Source organism: Macrobrachium nipponense, chromosome 24, assembly GCF_015104395.2.
Source record: "Macrobrachium nipponense isolate FS-2020 chromosome 24, ASM1510439v2, whole genome shotgun sequence".
In the NCBI taxonomy this organism is placed as follows: Eukaryota; Metazoa; Arthropoda; class Malacostraca; order Decapoda; family Palaemonidae; genus Macrobrachium; species Macrobrachium nipponense.
Window position 1 is genome coordinate 2,725,431 of NC_061091.1, and position 18,076 is coordinate 2,743,506.

Here is an 18,076-nt window from a genome sequence, read left to right on the forward strand (position 1 = left end):
TGTATTTTTGAGGAAGCTGATGGTGTTTTCCTCTGCCCCATATATTTTCAGGCATTCTATTAGCCATGTGTGTGGTATCATGTCGAAGGCTTTCTTATAGTGCATGGTGATTTGAGATACAATGCTGGAGTTTTTCTGCTATTCGTGGGTGTAGGGCCTTGAAGTTTTTGAGCCAGTATCCATGGACTTCATCGGGACCTGGGGCTTTCCAGTTTGGCATTTTCTTTAGTTGGTGTCTGACTGTGTCTGTCGTGATGTCTGTGAATCTTTGTTTTATTCTCCCTGTTTCTTCTGCCTTGACTTCCTGGAGCCATGTTGCATGTTTGTTGTGTGATACCGGATTGCTCTATATGTTTTCCCAGTCTCTTACTTGGTTCGGCTTCAGGAATTTCTTATTAATTATTATTATTATTAGGATTATTATTATTATTATTATTATTATTATTATTATTATTATTATTATTATTATTATTATTATTATTATATTGGGAACAGTTTTCGGTGTCGAAAATGGTGATAATGTTTGCAAGTCCACAATAATATAACATGAGAGTTGATGGTCTTTAATAATTAATAAATATTAATACCTTCCGAACCTTGTGCTAGGAAATGAATCTATTGCACAAGGTTCGAGAGCTGTTAATATTGATTTAATACCATCAACTCCCACATGCTGTATTATTGTGGACCTGCAGCCATTATTATTATTATTATTATTATTATTATTATTATTATTATTATTATTATTATTATTATTATTATTATTTATTCTTTCATTTATTATTATTTTTTTCGTCTATCACAATCCTCCAATTCGACTGAGTGGCATTTATAGTGTGGGGTTCCAGGTTGCATCCTGCCTCCTTAGGAGTCCATCACTTTTCTCACTATTATTATTATTCCCTGCTAAAGTTTCGTGATGAACAAGTATTGAGACGGAAAGTGGTTGAACGTCATTGATTAAACAGCCCCAACAAATTGAAATAACTACATCATTGAGGAAAACAGAAACACCATAACGACATTTTTCGATAGTTTATTGGTCCAACCAAAGGGTGATCTTAGACAGGAGATACAGAGAGAGAGAGAGAGAGAGAGAGAGAGAGAGAGAGAGAGAGAGAGAGAGCTTGTTGAAGGTAGAAAGGACAGAAGGACAGGCAGCAGACACACTTGGGTACATAAACACAGTCATGATATACATATGCACACATTGTTGTTGTTTTGTTGTTGTTGTTGATATTGTTCTCCGATGGTTCTCGTGTTCGTATGGAGATTATCGTACATCAGTAATCCAGCCAAATGCACATGTATTGTCATCGTACTCGGGGTAAAAGTACTTTTCATGTTCTTAATGCATAATATCACAAGTCATACCTAGGGTTAATGCTGAATGAATAAGCCTTTACCACCGCTTGTAACTAGTTGCTAAAAATCAACAGAATGTGAAAATGACGTATATATATGTGTATGCTAAATATATATATATATGAAAACACTGCAGACTCAATTATACATCGAAATAAATACCGTTCGATTAAATGTTATTTCTACCAAAGCTGTTTTATAGAAGCCGTGCAGTTATATATTATTATATAATTCAAAACTAAAAGTAGTGTTCTTATAATTATAGGTAAAACACATACAGCGAGAGAGAGAGAGAGAGAGAGAGAGAGAGAGAGAGAGAGAGAGAGAGAGTTACAAGGAGTTACAAGGATTAGGATGTCTCAAAGGCTTGTTGGGCAATCCGAGGAGACATCTTGTGAGAGAGAGAGAGAGAGAGAGAGAGAGAGAGAGAGAGATAATTATAACTTCACACGATTTATCAGCGAAGTGGTTAAACATCTTGTCCTGAACAGGAACAAATTCCTGCAATGATTTGCATGCAACTTAGCAATATACTTTATATATATATATATATATATATATATATATATATATATATATATATATATATATATAATATATATATAAAATCACAAACCTCTATTACATTTTCGTGAAGGTAACACAAGAATCAAAACTCCTCTATATTTCCTTTAATGAAATCGTGGATTTTTTTTCATTGACTATTACTGTCAGTAACTTGGCTTCAGTCTTCAAAATCCACAATTTTTTTTTTTTTTCTGATGATAAATTCAATCCTTTCAAAAGGTCTTCGGTGTGAAAGCTAATGAAATTGTGAAACTGTTTTGAATTCGCAAAGCAAACACAAACTCCAAACATGTGAACGAAGCCTAAAAACACAATTTCATTCTTCTAACACTAATTTGCTAAGATATATTGTTCAGATATATTTATTTATCTATTTGTTTAATTTTGTGATTGGCCTGAAAGTGACAATCAGTGATTGTACTTGTGCTATAAGCTGTAATATTATCATTTTGCAATAATATAGTGATGACCTTATGAGATATATATGTATATATATATATATATATATATATATATATATATATATATTAGACAAAGAACCCTTCCACATTTGCAGTTAAACTGCATCTGTGGGGGGAAAAACATATCACAGTATACATTAAAGTTACTTTAAAAAGTAATTATATGTAAAATAGTAGTGTTTCTTTTTATATATATTCTAAAAAGCCTTCAAACACCACACTACAGAAAAGAAAGTATGGAACATCTACTGTAGTGTCATATTAAATTTCCTTATGCTCTGGTGAACATTTAAATACATATGTAAAAAAGATATTGATTCATAATACAGTTGTAGCTATACAGTAATTGTATTATTTCTTTATAATGCACTGCAACGCTAAGGCACTTGTGGTGTTTTTTTATATTTGTTATAAATATATTTTCTCCTGTGCATTTAAAACCACACTTGTGAAATCTGATGCCAGTTTAGACATATATATATATATAATATATATATTTATATATATATTATATATATATATATATATATATATATATAATGTGTCAGCATCATATGCACACACTTTAAATATTTCAATCACTACAATACATATTTGATATTTGCTTGACATTAAACTCCTATATTAACACCTCAAGAGTAAAAATCTTATGCATAGAAAACGAAATGCCTCGTGAAACATAGCTGGAGCGATCGCTTAATAGAAAACGGTACAGACTTGAAGGACTGACTCCTCAAAATTGTGTGGAACGCCAGTTTTGTTATCAAGATGTTATCGATAATCTATGTTTTTTTGAGGAGTCAGGATGAAAAACCTGTACAGTGTTGTATTAAGGTCACGCTTATGTTTTTTTCCGTTGTTCCATCGTCACTCAAACACGAAGGGTACGTTAAAATTCAAAATTTGAAATATAAAACGTACTACTCGGGATATGGAAGTGAAACTAAGATTTTTTGCTTAACAGGAATTTTGTGAATTTGGGGCACCGTTCCCGGGACATACTCCAATCACTGGGTCATAGGCAGAGCATTGTTGTTTTCTTCGTAACGGATGGAAAAGAGCTATTGGAGTATACCCCGAAAGGTGCTTTGAAAACAAAGCAATAGAGCAGGTAATATGAGTCAACTCCTGCGTTTAACATAATTCTTTCTCAATTGAAATTTAAAGGTGACTTACTATTATCCCTGGAAAATGAAAGTAATTACAAATCAGGAAAAGATCCCTATGGCAGTCACCATCCTCGCATTGCAGAGAGAGAGAGAGAGAGAGAGAGAGAGAGAGAGAGAGAGAGAGAGAGAGAGAGAGAGAGAGTAACAGTGTTGTACAGTACATAAGGAGGTCTTTACAGGATGCTTGGCTTAGGGATCGGTACGAAAGGCATATTACAGTGCCAAAAATCACCCATTTAACACTATATTAAACTTTGTATGAATTAATACATAATTTCAGTGATGTATATATATATTTTTTTTTCTTTTGCATTCGTGCATATCATTAGCAACTACTTGAATTGCCTCGTCTTTCTCCTTAACTACTTGTTGTGTTTTGACCAAACCTGAGAAAACGTTCTCATGAAGACAAGGTGCTGATAATATATATATATATATATATATATATATATATATATATATATATATATATATATATATTAATGTGCTTTACTAAATACTTTTCCTTGTAAATATTCTATCACTGTGATACATTTCCTCTGTTATTTTCCCTTTAGCTTAAATTCAATAAAAGACACTAGAGTAAATATATGGTATGGTGTGTCAATATATATATATATATATATATATAAATATATAGTATATATATATATATATATATATGTAAATATGATTTCACAAGTGATCTATCAAGATAGCAAACGTATTGTTTCTACTGTGATCTACATGAGTAGCTATGTGCTATTTCCTATATTTTCTGTTTCCTCAACATTATTTCCAGCCGAATCTTATTCCCAATCCTTCTTCTCCTCCTACTTCTCCTTCATATTCCTTAAAAAAAGAAAAAAGTCAGATGATCTGGGTGCAGTGGAAATTTCTCTCGAAGGTGTTGCCCTCTTTCAGAGGCATGCATTAGCAGACTGTCATGGCTTTAGCAGTCTAAAGATTTCCATTGTTTTTTTTTTTTCATTCTTTCTCTCTTACTTCTTCTTGTTGCCATCTTCTTATCTGCTCACGGCAGATCCTTTGCACATCGATCTGTAGCAGCCTCGTAGTTTTTCTCGAACCTGAATCGAAAGTGCAGAGTTGGTGATTACTTTGCAAATGGTGATATGAAAGTCTTAGATAAATGTGTGTCTGTGTATGTGTCACTTTTTACCAGATACATAGTATGTAGGTGTAATAGCCACAATGCCCTCTCAACTTCTCGAAATCTTTGCGCTTTGGGGTGGGGGGGAGGCGCAGAATACGCTTGTCACTTACAAAGCCTTGAGATCCAGGTGCAAGAAATTTGAAGAAATCATGATGTCCCGTAACAGGAAACGAACCCGCGTCTCAACATCTCGAATTCTTTGCGTTTTTTTTTTATGGATACGCTTGTCACTTACAAAGCCTCGAGATCCAGGTGCAAGAAATTTTACGAAATCATGTTGTTCGTTAGCAGGGAACAAACCCGCGTCTCATAATGAAAACGTGAGGCCCCGTTGCCGACCTGACTTACGATTAGGTTCTGTAGTGAAAAGCGTATCCAAAAAATAAATAAATGAATAAAAAAAATTTTTAGAAGCGCAAAGAATTCGACAAGTTGAGAGGTCATTGTGGCTATTACAATTAAACACTTACACACATACGTACATAAAAATATACACATAATTGTCAAAAATGTATATATATGCAAATTTGTCACTTTCTACAGCTGAAGAGAAACGTTTGTCTACCCGGAGAACCACTATTTCTAAATTTCCTCTTGAGATACTTCTCCATATTGATGGAGAGCAGAAACTCACTCAATATCTCACTGGGAAAATGTATACACACACAGCATCTACTTACCTGCTGGTTGTTAGAGCTGTGAAGGAGGAACACAGCAACCCCTGTGACGCCATTGAGGATGGAGAACGTTCCGTACAGGGGCAGATTTTGCTCGTATTCGGACAACATCCCAACCATCCAATGAGAGAACACCAAGGGCATGATGATGAGGTTCGTTCGCTGGGAGATCTTCGCGCTCAGGAGTTGAGTTCTGTCCATTCCTGTGTCGATCGAGAAAGAGAGAGAGGCGGACAGCAATCAGAAAGGATGTTCAGAGACCTCACGTCCCCGTGGATTCTAGAAGCTCCTTCTAGAATCCACGGAAGGACTTTTTTTGTCGTTTCACCAATAGTTCGTTGAATACAGCACCTCTCAAACCTTCTACTGTCAATGATCTCATAGGTCTCAGTGTTTGGCATCTGGCCTAAGTTCTACATTCAATTCATATTCACACTGCTATGAAACGTGCCATAAAAACATGTTCGGTAACTTATCGCCCACACATCACAGACTTGTTAGAGACAAGTCGACGACTTATTGGTAGTAACCAGAGCTTCGTACGCCTACAGTTCTTTCTCTGCTTCCGGTCGTAGACTTATTTTTTTATTAACTAGTTCGTGACATGTATGCGATAAATCGCCGACGCGTGTCTTGTGACATTTCTGCTGTGGTGTGGACGCACCCTAACTGACGAGAAGACCAGGAACAAACAAACGGAGCATGCAGAAATAACTAAATTGTTGGAAGGAGTTAGAATCTGTTTACTAGCTTTGATATCAGTGTATTACGCGACTGCAGTTTTTAATTCAGTGTCTGCTGTTTTTACGTCCATTTCTGCTGTTTTTAATTCTGTCTGCTGTTTTTAAGTCGTTACTGCTGTTTTTAAGTCCGTATCTGCTGTTTTTGAGTCCGTATCTGCTGTTTTTGAGTCCGTATCTGCTGTTTTTAAGCCTATGTCTGCTGTTTTTAAGTCCATATCTGCTGTTTTTAAGTCCGTATCTGCTGTTTTTAAGTCCGTGTCTGCTAATTTTAAGCCTATGTCTGCTGGTTTTAAGTCTGTGTCTGCTGTTTTCAAGTCCGTGTCTGCTGTTTTTAAATCCGTTTCTGCTGTTTTTAATTCTGTCTTCTGTTTTTAATTCCATGTCTGTTGGTTTAATTCCGTGTCTGCTGTTTTTAAGACGCGTGAGAGAAAAATACAAAAATTGGTCAGAGTGGTACTTGTGTGGAAATTATAGAGCGTTTATTATTCCTGTTCCATTAACCAATGTTTTTTCTGTAATCCAAAAACATACCTGTTCTTAGTCTCGACAACTCTACAATTATTTTATAATGAAACCTATCTCTCTCTCTCTCTCTCTCTCTCTCGTCCTGTCTAAGCTCTCTCTCTCTGAACTTCTCTCTCTCGTTCTTCCTCAAAATTCCAAGCTTCCCAAATTAATTTTTCGTTTCATTTTAAAATAATTACAGACAGTGTCATGAGGTAGGAAATAAGAAGATAATTATCTAAATAAAGAGGTAAAAAGTGAAGAACACTATAGAAATTAACATCAGATTTGCAAAAAAAAACTAAATATTTTTCGATAGTGTGTGAGTTAAATTCGTGAATAAGAAGATGAAAGATATAAATGATTAAAAAATCACAGTAGATGCACGTGACTTCATAAATAAGCGAATCCCACAGGAAAATGATAGTCAGAAATCCAAGCGCTTTCTGATTATCATTTTCCTGTGGGATTCGCTTAGATATAAATGAATAAGAAAAAAAATTTAAAAAAATATATATATAGATTAACATCGGTTAGCAAAACAAAACCCTAACTATTTTTCTGTAGTGTGTGAGTCAAATTCATCAATAAGAAGATAAAAGTTATAAATATATAAGTAAAAAAGTAAAGAACACCCTAGAAATTAACATCAGATTGCAAAAAAAGTCACCAATATTTTTTCTGTAGTTTTTGATCAGCCTCCAGGAAGGACACTTACCCGTTAACGGCTTGTAACTGACAGCGCCTGCGGCTTCTATCAGAGCAAAGGTCAATATGATGATGATAATGATCGGTATAAAGTGTCCGTACACCAGGGGCGTGTCCATCCTCAGCCAGCAGCTAGAAATGTAAACAATAATTAGGAAAATTCGAAAAAAGGTTTTCGCTAACGTTGGAAGGATATAGTCTTGATCTGGGCTGTGCATTTCCTTGTGGGGAGGTCGGAGTGACGCATACTTTATGATAATAATTAATTAATATTTTATCAAAAGTAATGGAAGAATTCACAGAATTGATTTTATACAGAATTCTTTCGATTCTCCTTTTGTATAAAATCAATTCTGTGAATTCTGCCATTATTTCTAATGAAACAAGGTCTGTTTTCTAGCATACACAAATGATAATAATAATAATAATAATAATACTAATAATAATAAAAAATAATAATAATAATAATAATCATAATAATAATAATCAATAACCCTCGAAAAGAATGTTGTAAAGGAATGTATTCTTAGGGATAATAAATATATGAAAACAATCGTACAAATTTTAAAAAAAATGTATGTTAATAATAATAATAATAATAATAATAATAATAATAATAATAATAATAATAATAATAATAATAAAAAAATAACTAAAACTAATAATAATAATAATCAATAATAATAATAATAATAATAATAATAATAATAATAATAATAATAATAATAATAATAATAATTTAATAAAAAAATACGCATGGAGAAAAATTTTCAGTTATGTAATTGTAGATACATTTTAAATTTAGATATATCTACAGTTACATAACTGTGGATTTGTTACTCCAATGATAATAATAATAATAATAATAATAATAATAATAATAATAATAATAATAATAATAATAATAATAATAATAATAATAATAATAATATATCTTGGGAGTAGACCCTCTCTCAAACATGTCTTGTTGAAAAGGATTGCTGCATCAGCTCCATTAATTTTGTATAGAGTCTTCTCTATTTTCCTTATTAAGGATTTCTCAATGTTGCTGAAACTGGCAAGCAACGTGCCAAAGGGGATCGTCAAATCCAGTGTAGTCATATTGAATTGTCTTTATTACTGCTATATACATATAGTACTACTACAAGTTTCTCTCTCTCACCTCTCTCTCTCTCCTCTCTCCTCTCGTCTCTCTCTCTCTGACGTTTCGCCCAGATCTGCCAGGGCATGGTCACAGCGATGGTTGCTGGAGGACTGAATCTTAGTGGTGAGTCCTTCGCTATATATCATGGTCGTGCGGATAATAATAATAATAATCTTAGAGATTTTTAGAGTGATGTAATGCTTAGCAATATAATAATAATGAATGATAAAAATAATAATAATAATAATAATAATAATAATAATAATAATATAATAATAATAATTATAATAATAATAATAATCTTACAGATTTTTTAGAGGGATGTAATAATAATATAATAATAATAATAATAATAATAATAATAATAATAATAATAATAATAATAATTATAATAATAATACTTTATTAAAAGTAATGGCTACTTCAGCAGCATTACACTTGTAGAGATTCTTCTCTATTTTCCGAATAGCGGCTTTTTCCGTGCTACTTAGACAGGCTAGTAGAGCGCCTATGGAGGTCATGATCAAATACAGAGCCAAAATTGGTGTATATATTTGAATTTTACAGATAAACTATGATACCATAGTTATCAAAGTCATTAACGATATATATATATATGTCTCTCTCTCTCTCTCTCTCTCTCTCTTTTGAAGCAAGCGAGCTTTCGTCTGGAGCTGCCAGACATCCTCGGGCTGGGAAGCTGAGGGTGGACTGATCTTGAAGCGGTGTCCTTCCTCGTTTATATTTGGAGTTGACAGCAGGGGGTCTGCCCCATGCTGATCTACTATTGGCTGGTGCGGTAGGTCTTCGTTTTCATTGGTGGCTTGAACCGGGTCTCAAGCCACTTTCCATGCGTTGATGGTTGCGATACTGTAAGTCCTGCAGCCGCCTAGACCTCCTTAGCGGCGCGGTTACGTCGATGGGCGTTTCGCTATGCTGCGGGACGTCACGGCTAACTTGATTATGATGGCTGCGGGAGTATCTCGTTCGGGGGCGTTGTCTTCCGTGGAGTTGTCGTGCTCGGTGGTGTCATTGTTGGTGGCAGTCTTCTCATACTCGTAGGGAGGAGAAATTCTTCCTGCGTCGTATTTAGTGTAGGTCTTACTTATTGCTGGATGAGAAGCGCCTCCGCAGGAGTAACCGACGGGCATCAGGGGCCTTCCCGATGATCTTCGCACCAAACATCAAGAGGCCATCCTCCCGGGATGTGATTCATCCAAAACACGAAGATCATCGGGAAGGCCCCTGATGCCCGTCGGTTACGCTGCTGGAGGCCGCTTCTCATCCAGCAAGTAAGACCTACACTAAATACGACGCAGGAAGAATTTCTCCTCCCTACGAGTATGAGAAGACCTGCCACCAACAATGACACCACCGAGCACGACAACTCCACGGAAGACGACGCCCCCGAATGAGATACTCCCGCAGCCAATCATAATCAAGTTAGCCGTGACGTCCCGCAGCATAGCGAAACGCCCATCGACGTAACCGCGCCGCTAAGGAGGTCTAGGCGGCTGCAGGACTTACAGTATCGCAACCATCAACGCATGGAAAGTGGCTTGAGACCCGGTTCAAGCCACCAATGAAAACGAAGACCTACCGCCACCAGCCAATAGTAGATCAGCATGGGGCAGACCCCCTGCTGTCAACTCCAAATATAAACGAGGACGGACACCGCTTCAAGATCAGTCCACCCTCAGCTTCCCAGCCCGAGGATGTCTGGCAGCTCCAGACGAAAGCTCGCTTGCTTCAAAAGAGAGAGAGAGAGAGAGAGAGAGAGAGAGAGACATATATATATATATCGTTAATGACTTTGATAACTATGGTATCATAGTTTATCTGTAAAATTCAAATATATACACCAATTTTGGCTCTGTATTTGATCATGACCTCCATAGGCGCTCTACTAGCCTGTCTAAGTAGCACGGAAAAAGCCGCTATTCGGAAAATAGAGAAGAATCTCTACAAGTGTAATGCTGCTGAAGTAGCCATTACTTTTAATAAAGTATGCTTGAGAGAGGGTCTGCCTCCTAATAATAATAATAATAATAATAATAATAATAATAATAATAATAATAATAATAATAATCTTACAGATTTTTGAGAGGGATGTAATAATAATAATAATAATAATAATAATAATAATAATAATAATAATCTCACTGATAGTCTCCCCCGTAGTTGTCTAGCTGGAAGGCCATACAGACCAAGACGACGAAAGCGGCCATGCCCCACCCCACCAGGACGTTTTGGGCCTTGGAGAACATCCCGTCCTTCTTGACTACGTAGGCCACAAGGGAGTACATGTGGAGGGCCTCCAGCAGCATGAACATGAAGCAGGCGGTGAAGAAGAAGTGGACCAGGATGGATATGACCGTACAGGCTACCTTTTTTGGGGGGAGGGAGAAGGAAGTAAAGTTATAAGATCTGCTACGTCGAGGAAGAGATGGTAAATTTGATTGCAGTTTTCTTGTGCATGTTTTAGGAATTGTAGTGTAAAGTAGTAGTAGTAATGTTATTAGTAGTTAACAATTCAAGCCCTGAAGCACAAATGCAAGTTTGTTGTTTTTCTCAGTTCAGTGTTGAGTTACGGAACTGATATGTTTACCATGGTGGTAAATCCGATTAGGCTTAGGAATATCATATTATTATAAGAATACCGTTGTGTTTGGTAAACGTGCATTTATGTACGTATATAATATGTCTTGAAAAATCACAGTAGATGCACGTGACTTCATTAAATAAGCGAATACCACAGGAAAATATAGGCAGAAATCCAAGCGCTTTCGTTTTTACTAGGCCATTGTCAATCAACAAAATGTCTTAGTAAAGACGAAAGCGCTTGGATTTCTGCCTATCATTTTGCTGTGGTATTCGCTCATATATATGTGTATACATATACTACTTCCCTATACTAATAAAAGAAGCCCATAAAAACGCCAAAATATAGAAAGCAAGTGCTATATTTCATAGACTGATGCTGTCTCCTTCTTCAAGTATAGATAATGCATGAGAAAAGTTTCAGAAAAGGCGGTATTTGTACCAAGCGATCCGTCCACAGGTAGCCGTTTTACTAGGTCACCCCCGCTGAACATTCCTCTTTAATTATACATATATGTGTGTGTGTGTGTGAGAGAGAGAGAGAGAGAGATCACGCTCTCCCCCTTGAAAAGGGTCTATATGCGTGCACCGAATAAAAATAAAAAACGGGGCACGTAAGCCTTTCTTGAATACGTACTGGAATCTTGTTGACATTGCCTGGGAGGATGAGCAGGATGTGGGCCAGCAGGAGAGCGATCTCCATGTTCATCTGAATGACTCTGTCCGTCGTGAAGACTCTGAGGAAGAGGAACAGCCCCAGAGTGATGCTGACCATGATGATGATGAGGGTGGAGGCTGATTTGGAGATCACCGTCGCCACCACCTTCTGCTCCGGCGCCAAGGTTGGTATGGGCCTTGGGGTGGGGGTGGTGGGGGGTGGTCCTGTGAAGGGAATGATGGTTGTAGAGAAACTGAATATTTTTTGGAAGATTGGTGATGATTGTAGAAGAAACTGCGAATATTTATGGAAGGTTGGTGATGATTGTACCAGAAACTGCAAATATTTGTTGACGATTGGTGATGATTGTTCTGCAAGAAAGGTCAGCAAAGACCAATATATATATCTATATATATATATATATATATATATATTATATATATATATATTTTGTTTTTCTTATCTAAAAATAAAATGATATTTTCAATTTTTTCTTCTTTTTTTTTAAATTCCAGTTCATGATATAACTCTGGTTTTGTAGGACTTTTGAGATATCTGAAGAAATCCGTTACAGGTACTCGATCCATAAAACGATCCTCAAATTGAAGAAAAAAAAATTAAAACATCGTAACATCACCTTATTTATCTTACTATATTTGTAGAATATGTAAGAGAAGGTAAAGGAAAGTTCAGAAGGAAGATATAGCCCTTAATAAGAAGAAAATATCAATAAATTTATGAATGGATAAAAATATGAATCGAAATACTCACGAATGCAAGAGGTTTTGTCCGGATTCATTTCATACCCCATCGTGCAGACGCAGATTGCAATAGGCTCCTGCACTGTTGATTTGTCTTGGCAGACGCCAAACTGGGGGCAGGTCATGTCCTCGCATGGACCTGTAGGTGGAACAAGATGTTTTTGGGCATCCACAGATAACGGTAAATTATGAAAATAAGAAATTTTATGGCGCTTGGTCCTCGAGATCTAGAGTTCATAATTAGTCAGTCAATCAGAAAAACACATTCAGACACAAACACACTCTCATAAATATAGATATATGTATACGTGTGTGTGTATATATATATATATATATATATACATATACATATATATACATATATATATACATATATATATATATATATATATATATATATATATATATATATATATATAGAATAATTATCCCATCACCGTGATCCATATAAATTATTCGAGCTACAAACGTCCTTTTTGGCCGAATCGATAACGTCACTGAAGTCCTGATTTCTCCTCTGTCCGCTGGTTTACATATATGAAAATATATTAATTCCGAGGTAGAGCGAATTAGATATTAAAGGATATTTGTAGCTCGAATAATATGTATGTATGTATACTGTATATATCATGTTTGGGTGTGTGTGTTTGTTTACAATGACGTTCAAATATGTAAACAAAGCATTAGAAATGAAAATTGCAAAAATACTCAATATCCATTTAATAAGGTTGATAAATTACTCCATGAATTATAATGGAATATACTGGGTTTTCAAGATCTACATACTAATTGCTCATGCATGAAGATCTACTATAATATAGATTAATTAACCGGCCAGTTGGAAGAATTAATTATAGGTATCTTCCCCTGCTTTTCGTTTTCACATTTGTTAAAATATGCTAACTGAAATGCCAGGATATATTTCCTTTTGACATATTCAGGGCCAATTAGCTTGAAAGCGTGGCCATTTGCAATTGCTTGATGCTTCTACAGCACTATTAACCGACCCCAGAGAAGCACATGCCTCATGCGGTGCACTGTAGGTATTACTCGAGGTTCTTTGCAGCGTCCCATCTTTAGGACCCTTTTACAGTACCTCCTTTCATATTCTCTTTCCTCCATCTTACTTTCCACCTTCTCCTAACGATTAATTCATTATGCAACCGCTTTGAGGTTTTCCTCCTGTCACCTTTCAAACCCTCTACTGTCAATTTCCGTTTCAGCGCTGAATGACCTCGTATGTCCCAGTGCTTGGGCTTTGGCCTGAATTCTATATTCAGTTCAGTTCAGTCCAGAGAAGTATGGACGTTGAAATTCTTTTTATAAATCTCGAAATCGAGATTTATCCATTTTTTTTCTCTCAACTCTAACTAGAATTCGGTTCGCCACGCTAAAATCAAGAGGAATGCATAAAAAAAAGTTTTTTTTTTTCACTATCTCTCTCTTACTGACAAGAGTGAAGTGTAAAAACGTCTTCAAACATTTTAGTTCCAAATTAACGTTGTCACGCTTATATCGCCGGGAGCCGATATCATGCAGAGCAGTTCTAGTATAGATCGGGGAAGGAAAAACAGAAAGATATAGCAAATTACAAGTTATTCTGTGTCAGTAAAGTTTTAGTTATCTTTTTTTATGCTTCGGTTCGCTATTGCGACGTGAGGAATAGTTTTGGTTTTCAAACCTATTCAAAAGAAGTGTTAATCCTAAATGTACCGCGCCAATTCGTTTCATTCCTAAATAACTAGGGACCATCTTTATTTTAAAAGAAGAAGCTATCAAATAAATGAAGATGACTATGTTACAAGCTTTTTTCCAAGGCATTTGAAAAACTAATGTGCATATTTTGACTTATTCTCACGTCAGTGTTTAGTTAAATTGTAGCCCTAGACCCACTACAGCAGTGGTTCTTAACCTGGGGGGGGGGGGGGGGGGGGGGGGGCGCACCCTGTCAGGGGAGGCTCGAGCCTTAGGAAAAAAACTATCTAATTATATTCGTTATTCTGTTAACAAGAGTTAGGAACTAATATTCAGAAGTTTATGAAAAAATGCAAAAGAGTCGCCTTATAATTTACTTTCCTAGATTCTGCCACTCGAGTTCGGCTCGTTGGGCTGACCATGTTTTGTAATTATTGACCTACCTCTCTATCCCTCGTAACCCCTTCTCTTTCTCATTTTTTTTTTTTTTATTTTCCTTTAAATTTGGGAAGGAAATTTCCTCATAGATTCAAGGGGGACTTGAAAGAAAGGACCAACACTTAGAGGGGGCGTGGTAATGAAAAGGTTAAGAACCACTTTACTAGAGGACCCACTAAAGCTTTTCAGTATTATTTTCATTTATAATTCGTGTAAGCTGTCTTGGTGGGAGTCTGGTAAGAAAAATAAAAAATAAATTTCTCTTTTCTCTGATCGAAGTACGTAGATCTTTAAATGGGGGTCTGTTGCAAGCGGCAGTAGGCCACAGTGTGATTCCAGAGCTATTGAAGCAAGGAAAATTTAGTTTTTATTCATTATTTTTTTCGTAATCGAACGAGCAATTTTTGATTGTGTCTAGCGCAAGTGCAAGGGTTTTTACGAGACCCGAAACCTGTTATGGTCCAGTGAGCAAATTCCCGAGATGTATACTTCGTTTTGCACGAGGTCCTGTTTTTTTGCCATGTCCCTAAGTTAGGTTAGGTTGGGTTACATTGGTTAGTTTAGTTTAGTTCAGTTCAAAGTGGCGATCCTGTAGTCATTTGGGTGTGGAAACATAATGATATTACTTTCAAGAAGATTCTATGGTTAGTTTTTAAGATATGGCATTCCGCTTCTTTCAAGGTCCTGGTACCCAGTTACATTTCGGGAATATGCGTCTGGGGAAAAGGGTAACAAGCCCCAGAGAGGTCAGAGTGGTTTCTCTCATTTCGAAATAGTCTTACTCGGGCAGGCAGTCTTGTTCCAGTCGTTGCAGGGTTCACTCTGTGACTTGGCCATAGTTCCGTTGCAGACGTCAGTTCCGCACATCGAGTACCTGGTGCGGACGCCCTTCCCGCAGTGCACAGAACAGTTGCCCCAGTTACCCCACACCAGCCCTGAAATGAACAGATTTATAAAAGTTAGTTTAACTGTATTCAACACCATTAGCTGCAGAACACCTGCTATAAGAAAAAATCAACAATAACTGTGGCCCAAAGCTGTAAATTACCTACCTAAACCAATGAGTCGGTAACATGCTCGACTACCGGTCTCAGGGTCTGGGTTCAATTCCTGGCTCTGTCAACAATGAATCAGGGGAATTTATTTCGGATCCCACAATAAGCTGTAGGTCCCGTTGCCAAGTACTAACCAATTGGTTCCAAGCCACGTAAAAATGTCTAACAATTCGGGCCAGCCCTAGGAGAGCTGTTAATCAGCTCAGTGGTCTGGTTAAACTAATATATACTTAACCTACCCAAATCAGTGTAAGATGTCTGGTCTGGACCCCTTTCAAATTGCTGTGACCCAAACCTCAATAGCTGTTATAGATAAAAGATATGTCTAACTGAAAAAGTGTGACTTCAAGTACCTCATAAAAGCCCACCCAAAGACCTGTCAGTTCATGGTCCACTCTGCTCTTCGGAGACGAGCACATGGCGGCCACATGGCAGCTGCATAAGAACTGAAACATCTACAATGTATAAAGTACAACAAGACTACCTACATTGGCTGTTACATGAGTAACTTCAACATTTATACTCTTAGGCTGAATTTACATCAAGCGAACCAAATCGATTCAATTCATGAAGAATCAACACTATTCATGATTCGTCTTGATTCGCCGCCACACTACTCAATGTAACCGTTTACACCAAGTGAAACGAATCGATTCAATTTATGAAGAATCAATACAACTCATGATTCATCTTGATTCGCTGCCACACTACTCAATGTAACTGTTTACACCAAGCGAATCGAATCAATTCAGTTCGCAAAGATGGGCGCCTCAGTGGCATGGTTGGTATAGTGTTGGCGAGCCACCTGGGTGGCCGCAAGTTTGATCCTTGGGCATTCCACTGAGGGGTGAGAGAAGTGTATTTCTGGAGATAGAAGTTCACTCTCGACAGAAAGCCGTTGGTCCCATTGCTCGCCAAATAACCACTGATTCCACGCAGCGTAAAACACCATACAAACAAACAAATTGAAACCAGACTTACCCCAACAGCTCTGCGTATTGCAGTCAAAGGACTTCCACTCCTTATCAGCCCGGCTGACAAGGTCCATCTTGAGGCAAAGCTGTCCGCTTCCTTGAGGGGAGGGGTTTGTGCAGGAGCGAACTTTCAGGTTGACGCCCCCTCCGCAGGACTTGGTGCAGGGCGTCGCCATGTTCGACCAGGGGCTCCATTCTCCGTTTATGTCTGTGAAAAGGAAGTCATTTATTTGTCGTTCTTATGTGCGGCCCAGTAAGCCATTATTCCAGCGGCCTGAAGTGACTGCAGAGCAGGAAAAGACTGGTCGCTGGCACGTTCATACTTTACCTGCTAAGTGGGTCGCCACTTGCAGAGACTTGGGATAAAACAGTAAACTATATTCTGTTTTTTTCCATCTGTCCACTCGCCTGTGGTGGTCGCGCATGGTAACACTGCGTCCCAGGCTTTTAAATACTTCCGCTATGTGTAAGTTTTAGGTAAATAAAAGGATATCTGGGTGTACATTTGCAACTGAAAAGTGTTTTAATAATTTACTGTATGTGAATTACACCGTTAATATTCGAAATAGGATATTATTTAGAGCCCGGGATGCAGTGTTACCATGCGCAAACATCACAGGCGGATGGACAGATGGAAAAAAACGGAGTATAATCAAAGAGAAGAAAGCAAACACCCAAGACAAGAGTTAAAGTAGGACACGAAAGAAACTGTGTTTGTAGAATTGTGAAAGGTAGAAGAGGGGATGAAAACAGCAGAAATTGGAATAAAAGGACTTTATCAGGATTGTGAAAGATAAAAGAAGGGATGAAAACAGCAGAAATTGGAAGAAAAGGACTTTATCAGGATTGTGAAAGATAAAAGAAGGGATGAAAACAGCAGAAGTTGGAAAGAAAAGGTCCTTATCAGGTGGCACTGCAGATGGAGAGAGATGGAAGTCCACGAATCCATCTTCTTTGCGTGAGAGTCAACGAAGATTTTTGGAAGGGTAAAAAAACCAACCTTTTGCCTGCTAGATATAGAGAATAAATCTGTTATAATTAGAATCATTGTAATTAAAGCATGAATTAAGGCCTTTGGTGGCGATAAGAGCTGCGGATACAATAGACAGTAGTTTAACTGATGCCAATGATAATAATGATGGAAAAAAATGCCACAGTGAGCTAGAATGAAATTGAATAAATTATCAAGACATTGGTTATAAAGTCATTCCAATTATCATTAACGTCTGTGGTATTGACAAGAGCATCAGAAAATACAATATCAACATTAATAGCAATAATATTTATGACGGAAAAAAAAATCCTACAGTGAGCAAGAATAAAACTGCTGAAAATAATATTGCCAGTACAAAACCACATCCAATCAGGCAACTTACTGGTAACAGTGGTCGCTACAGCAAAAA

General features: G+C 36.9%; 1 protein-coding gene across 1 annotated transcript in view; it reads right to left on the bottom strand.

Moving 5' to 3' along the window:
- Nucleotides 1-4,209: 4,209 nt before the first annotated feature.
- Nucleotides 4,210-18,076, bottom strand: part of LOC135204796 (adhesion G-protein coupled receptor D1-like) — a 31,393-nt gene continuing 17,526 nt past the window's right edge. Inside the window, exons 2-10 of the mRNA XM_064234981.1 lie at nt 18,050-18,076; nt 16,681-16,881; nt 15,427-15,579; nt 12,522-12,650; nt 11,730-11,974; nt 10,655-10,878; nt 7,358-7,479; nt 5,396-5,595; nt 4,210-4,629 (exon numbers count right to left, since the gene is read on the bottom strand). The exon at nt 18,050-18,076 is cut by the window's right edge and continues 62 nt beyond it. Of these exons, the coding sequence (XP_064091051.1) occupies nt 4,567-4,629; nt 5,396-5,595; nt 7,358-7,479; nt 10,655-10,878; nt 11,730-11,974; nt 12,522-12,650; nt 15,427-15,579; nt 16,681-16,881; nt 18,050-18,076 (1,364 nt within the window). The 3' untranslated portion in view covers nt 4,210-4,566. The remainder of the gene's footprint in view (nt 4,630-5,395; nt 5,596-7,357; nt 7,480-10,654; nt 10,879-11,729; nt 11,975-12,521; nt 12,651-15,426; nt 15,580-16,680; nt 16,882-18,049) is intronic.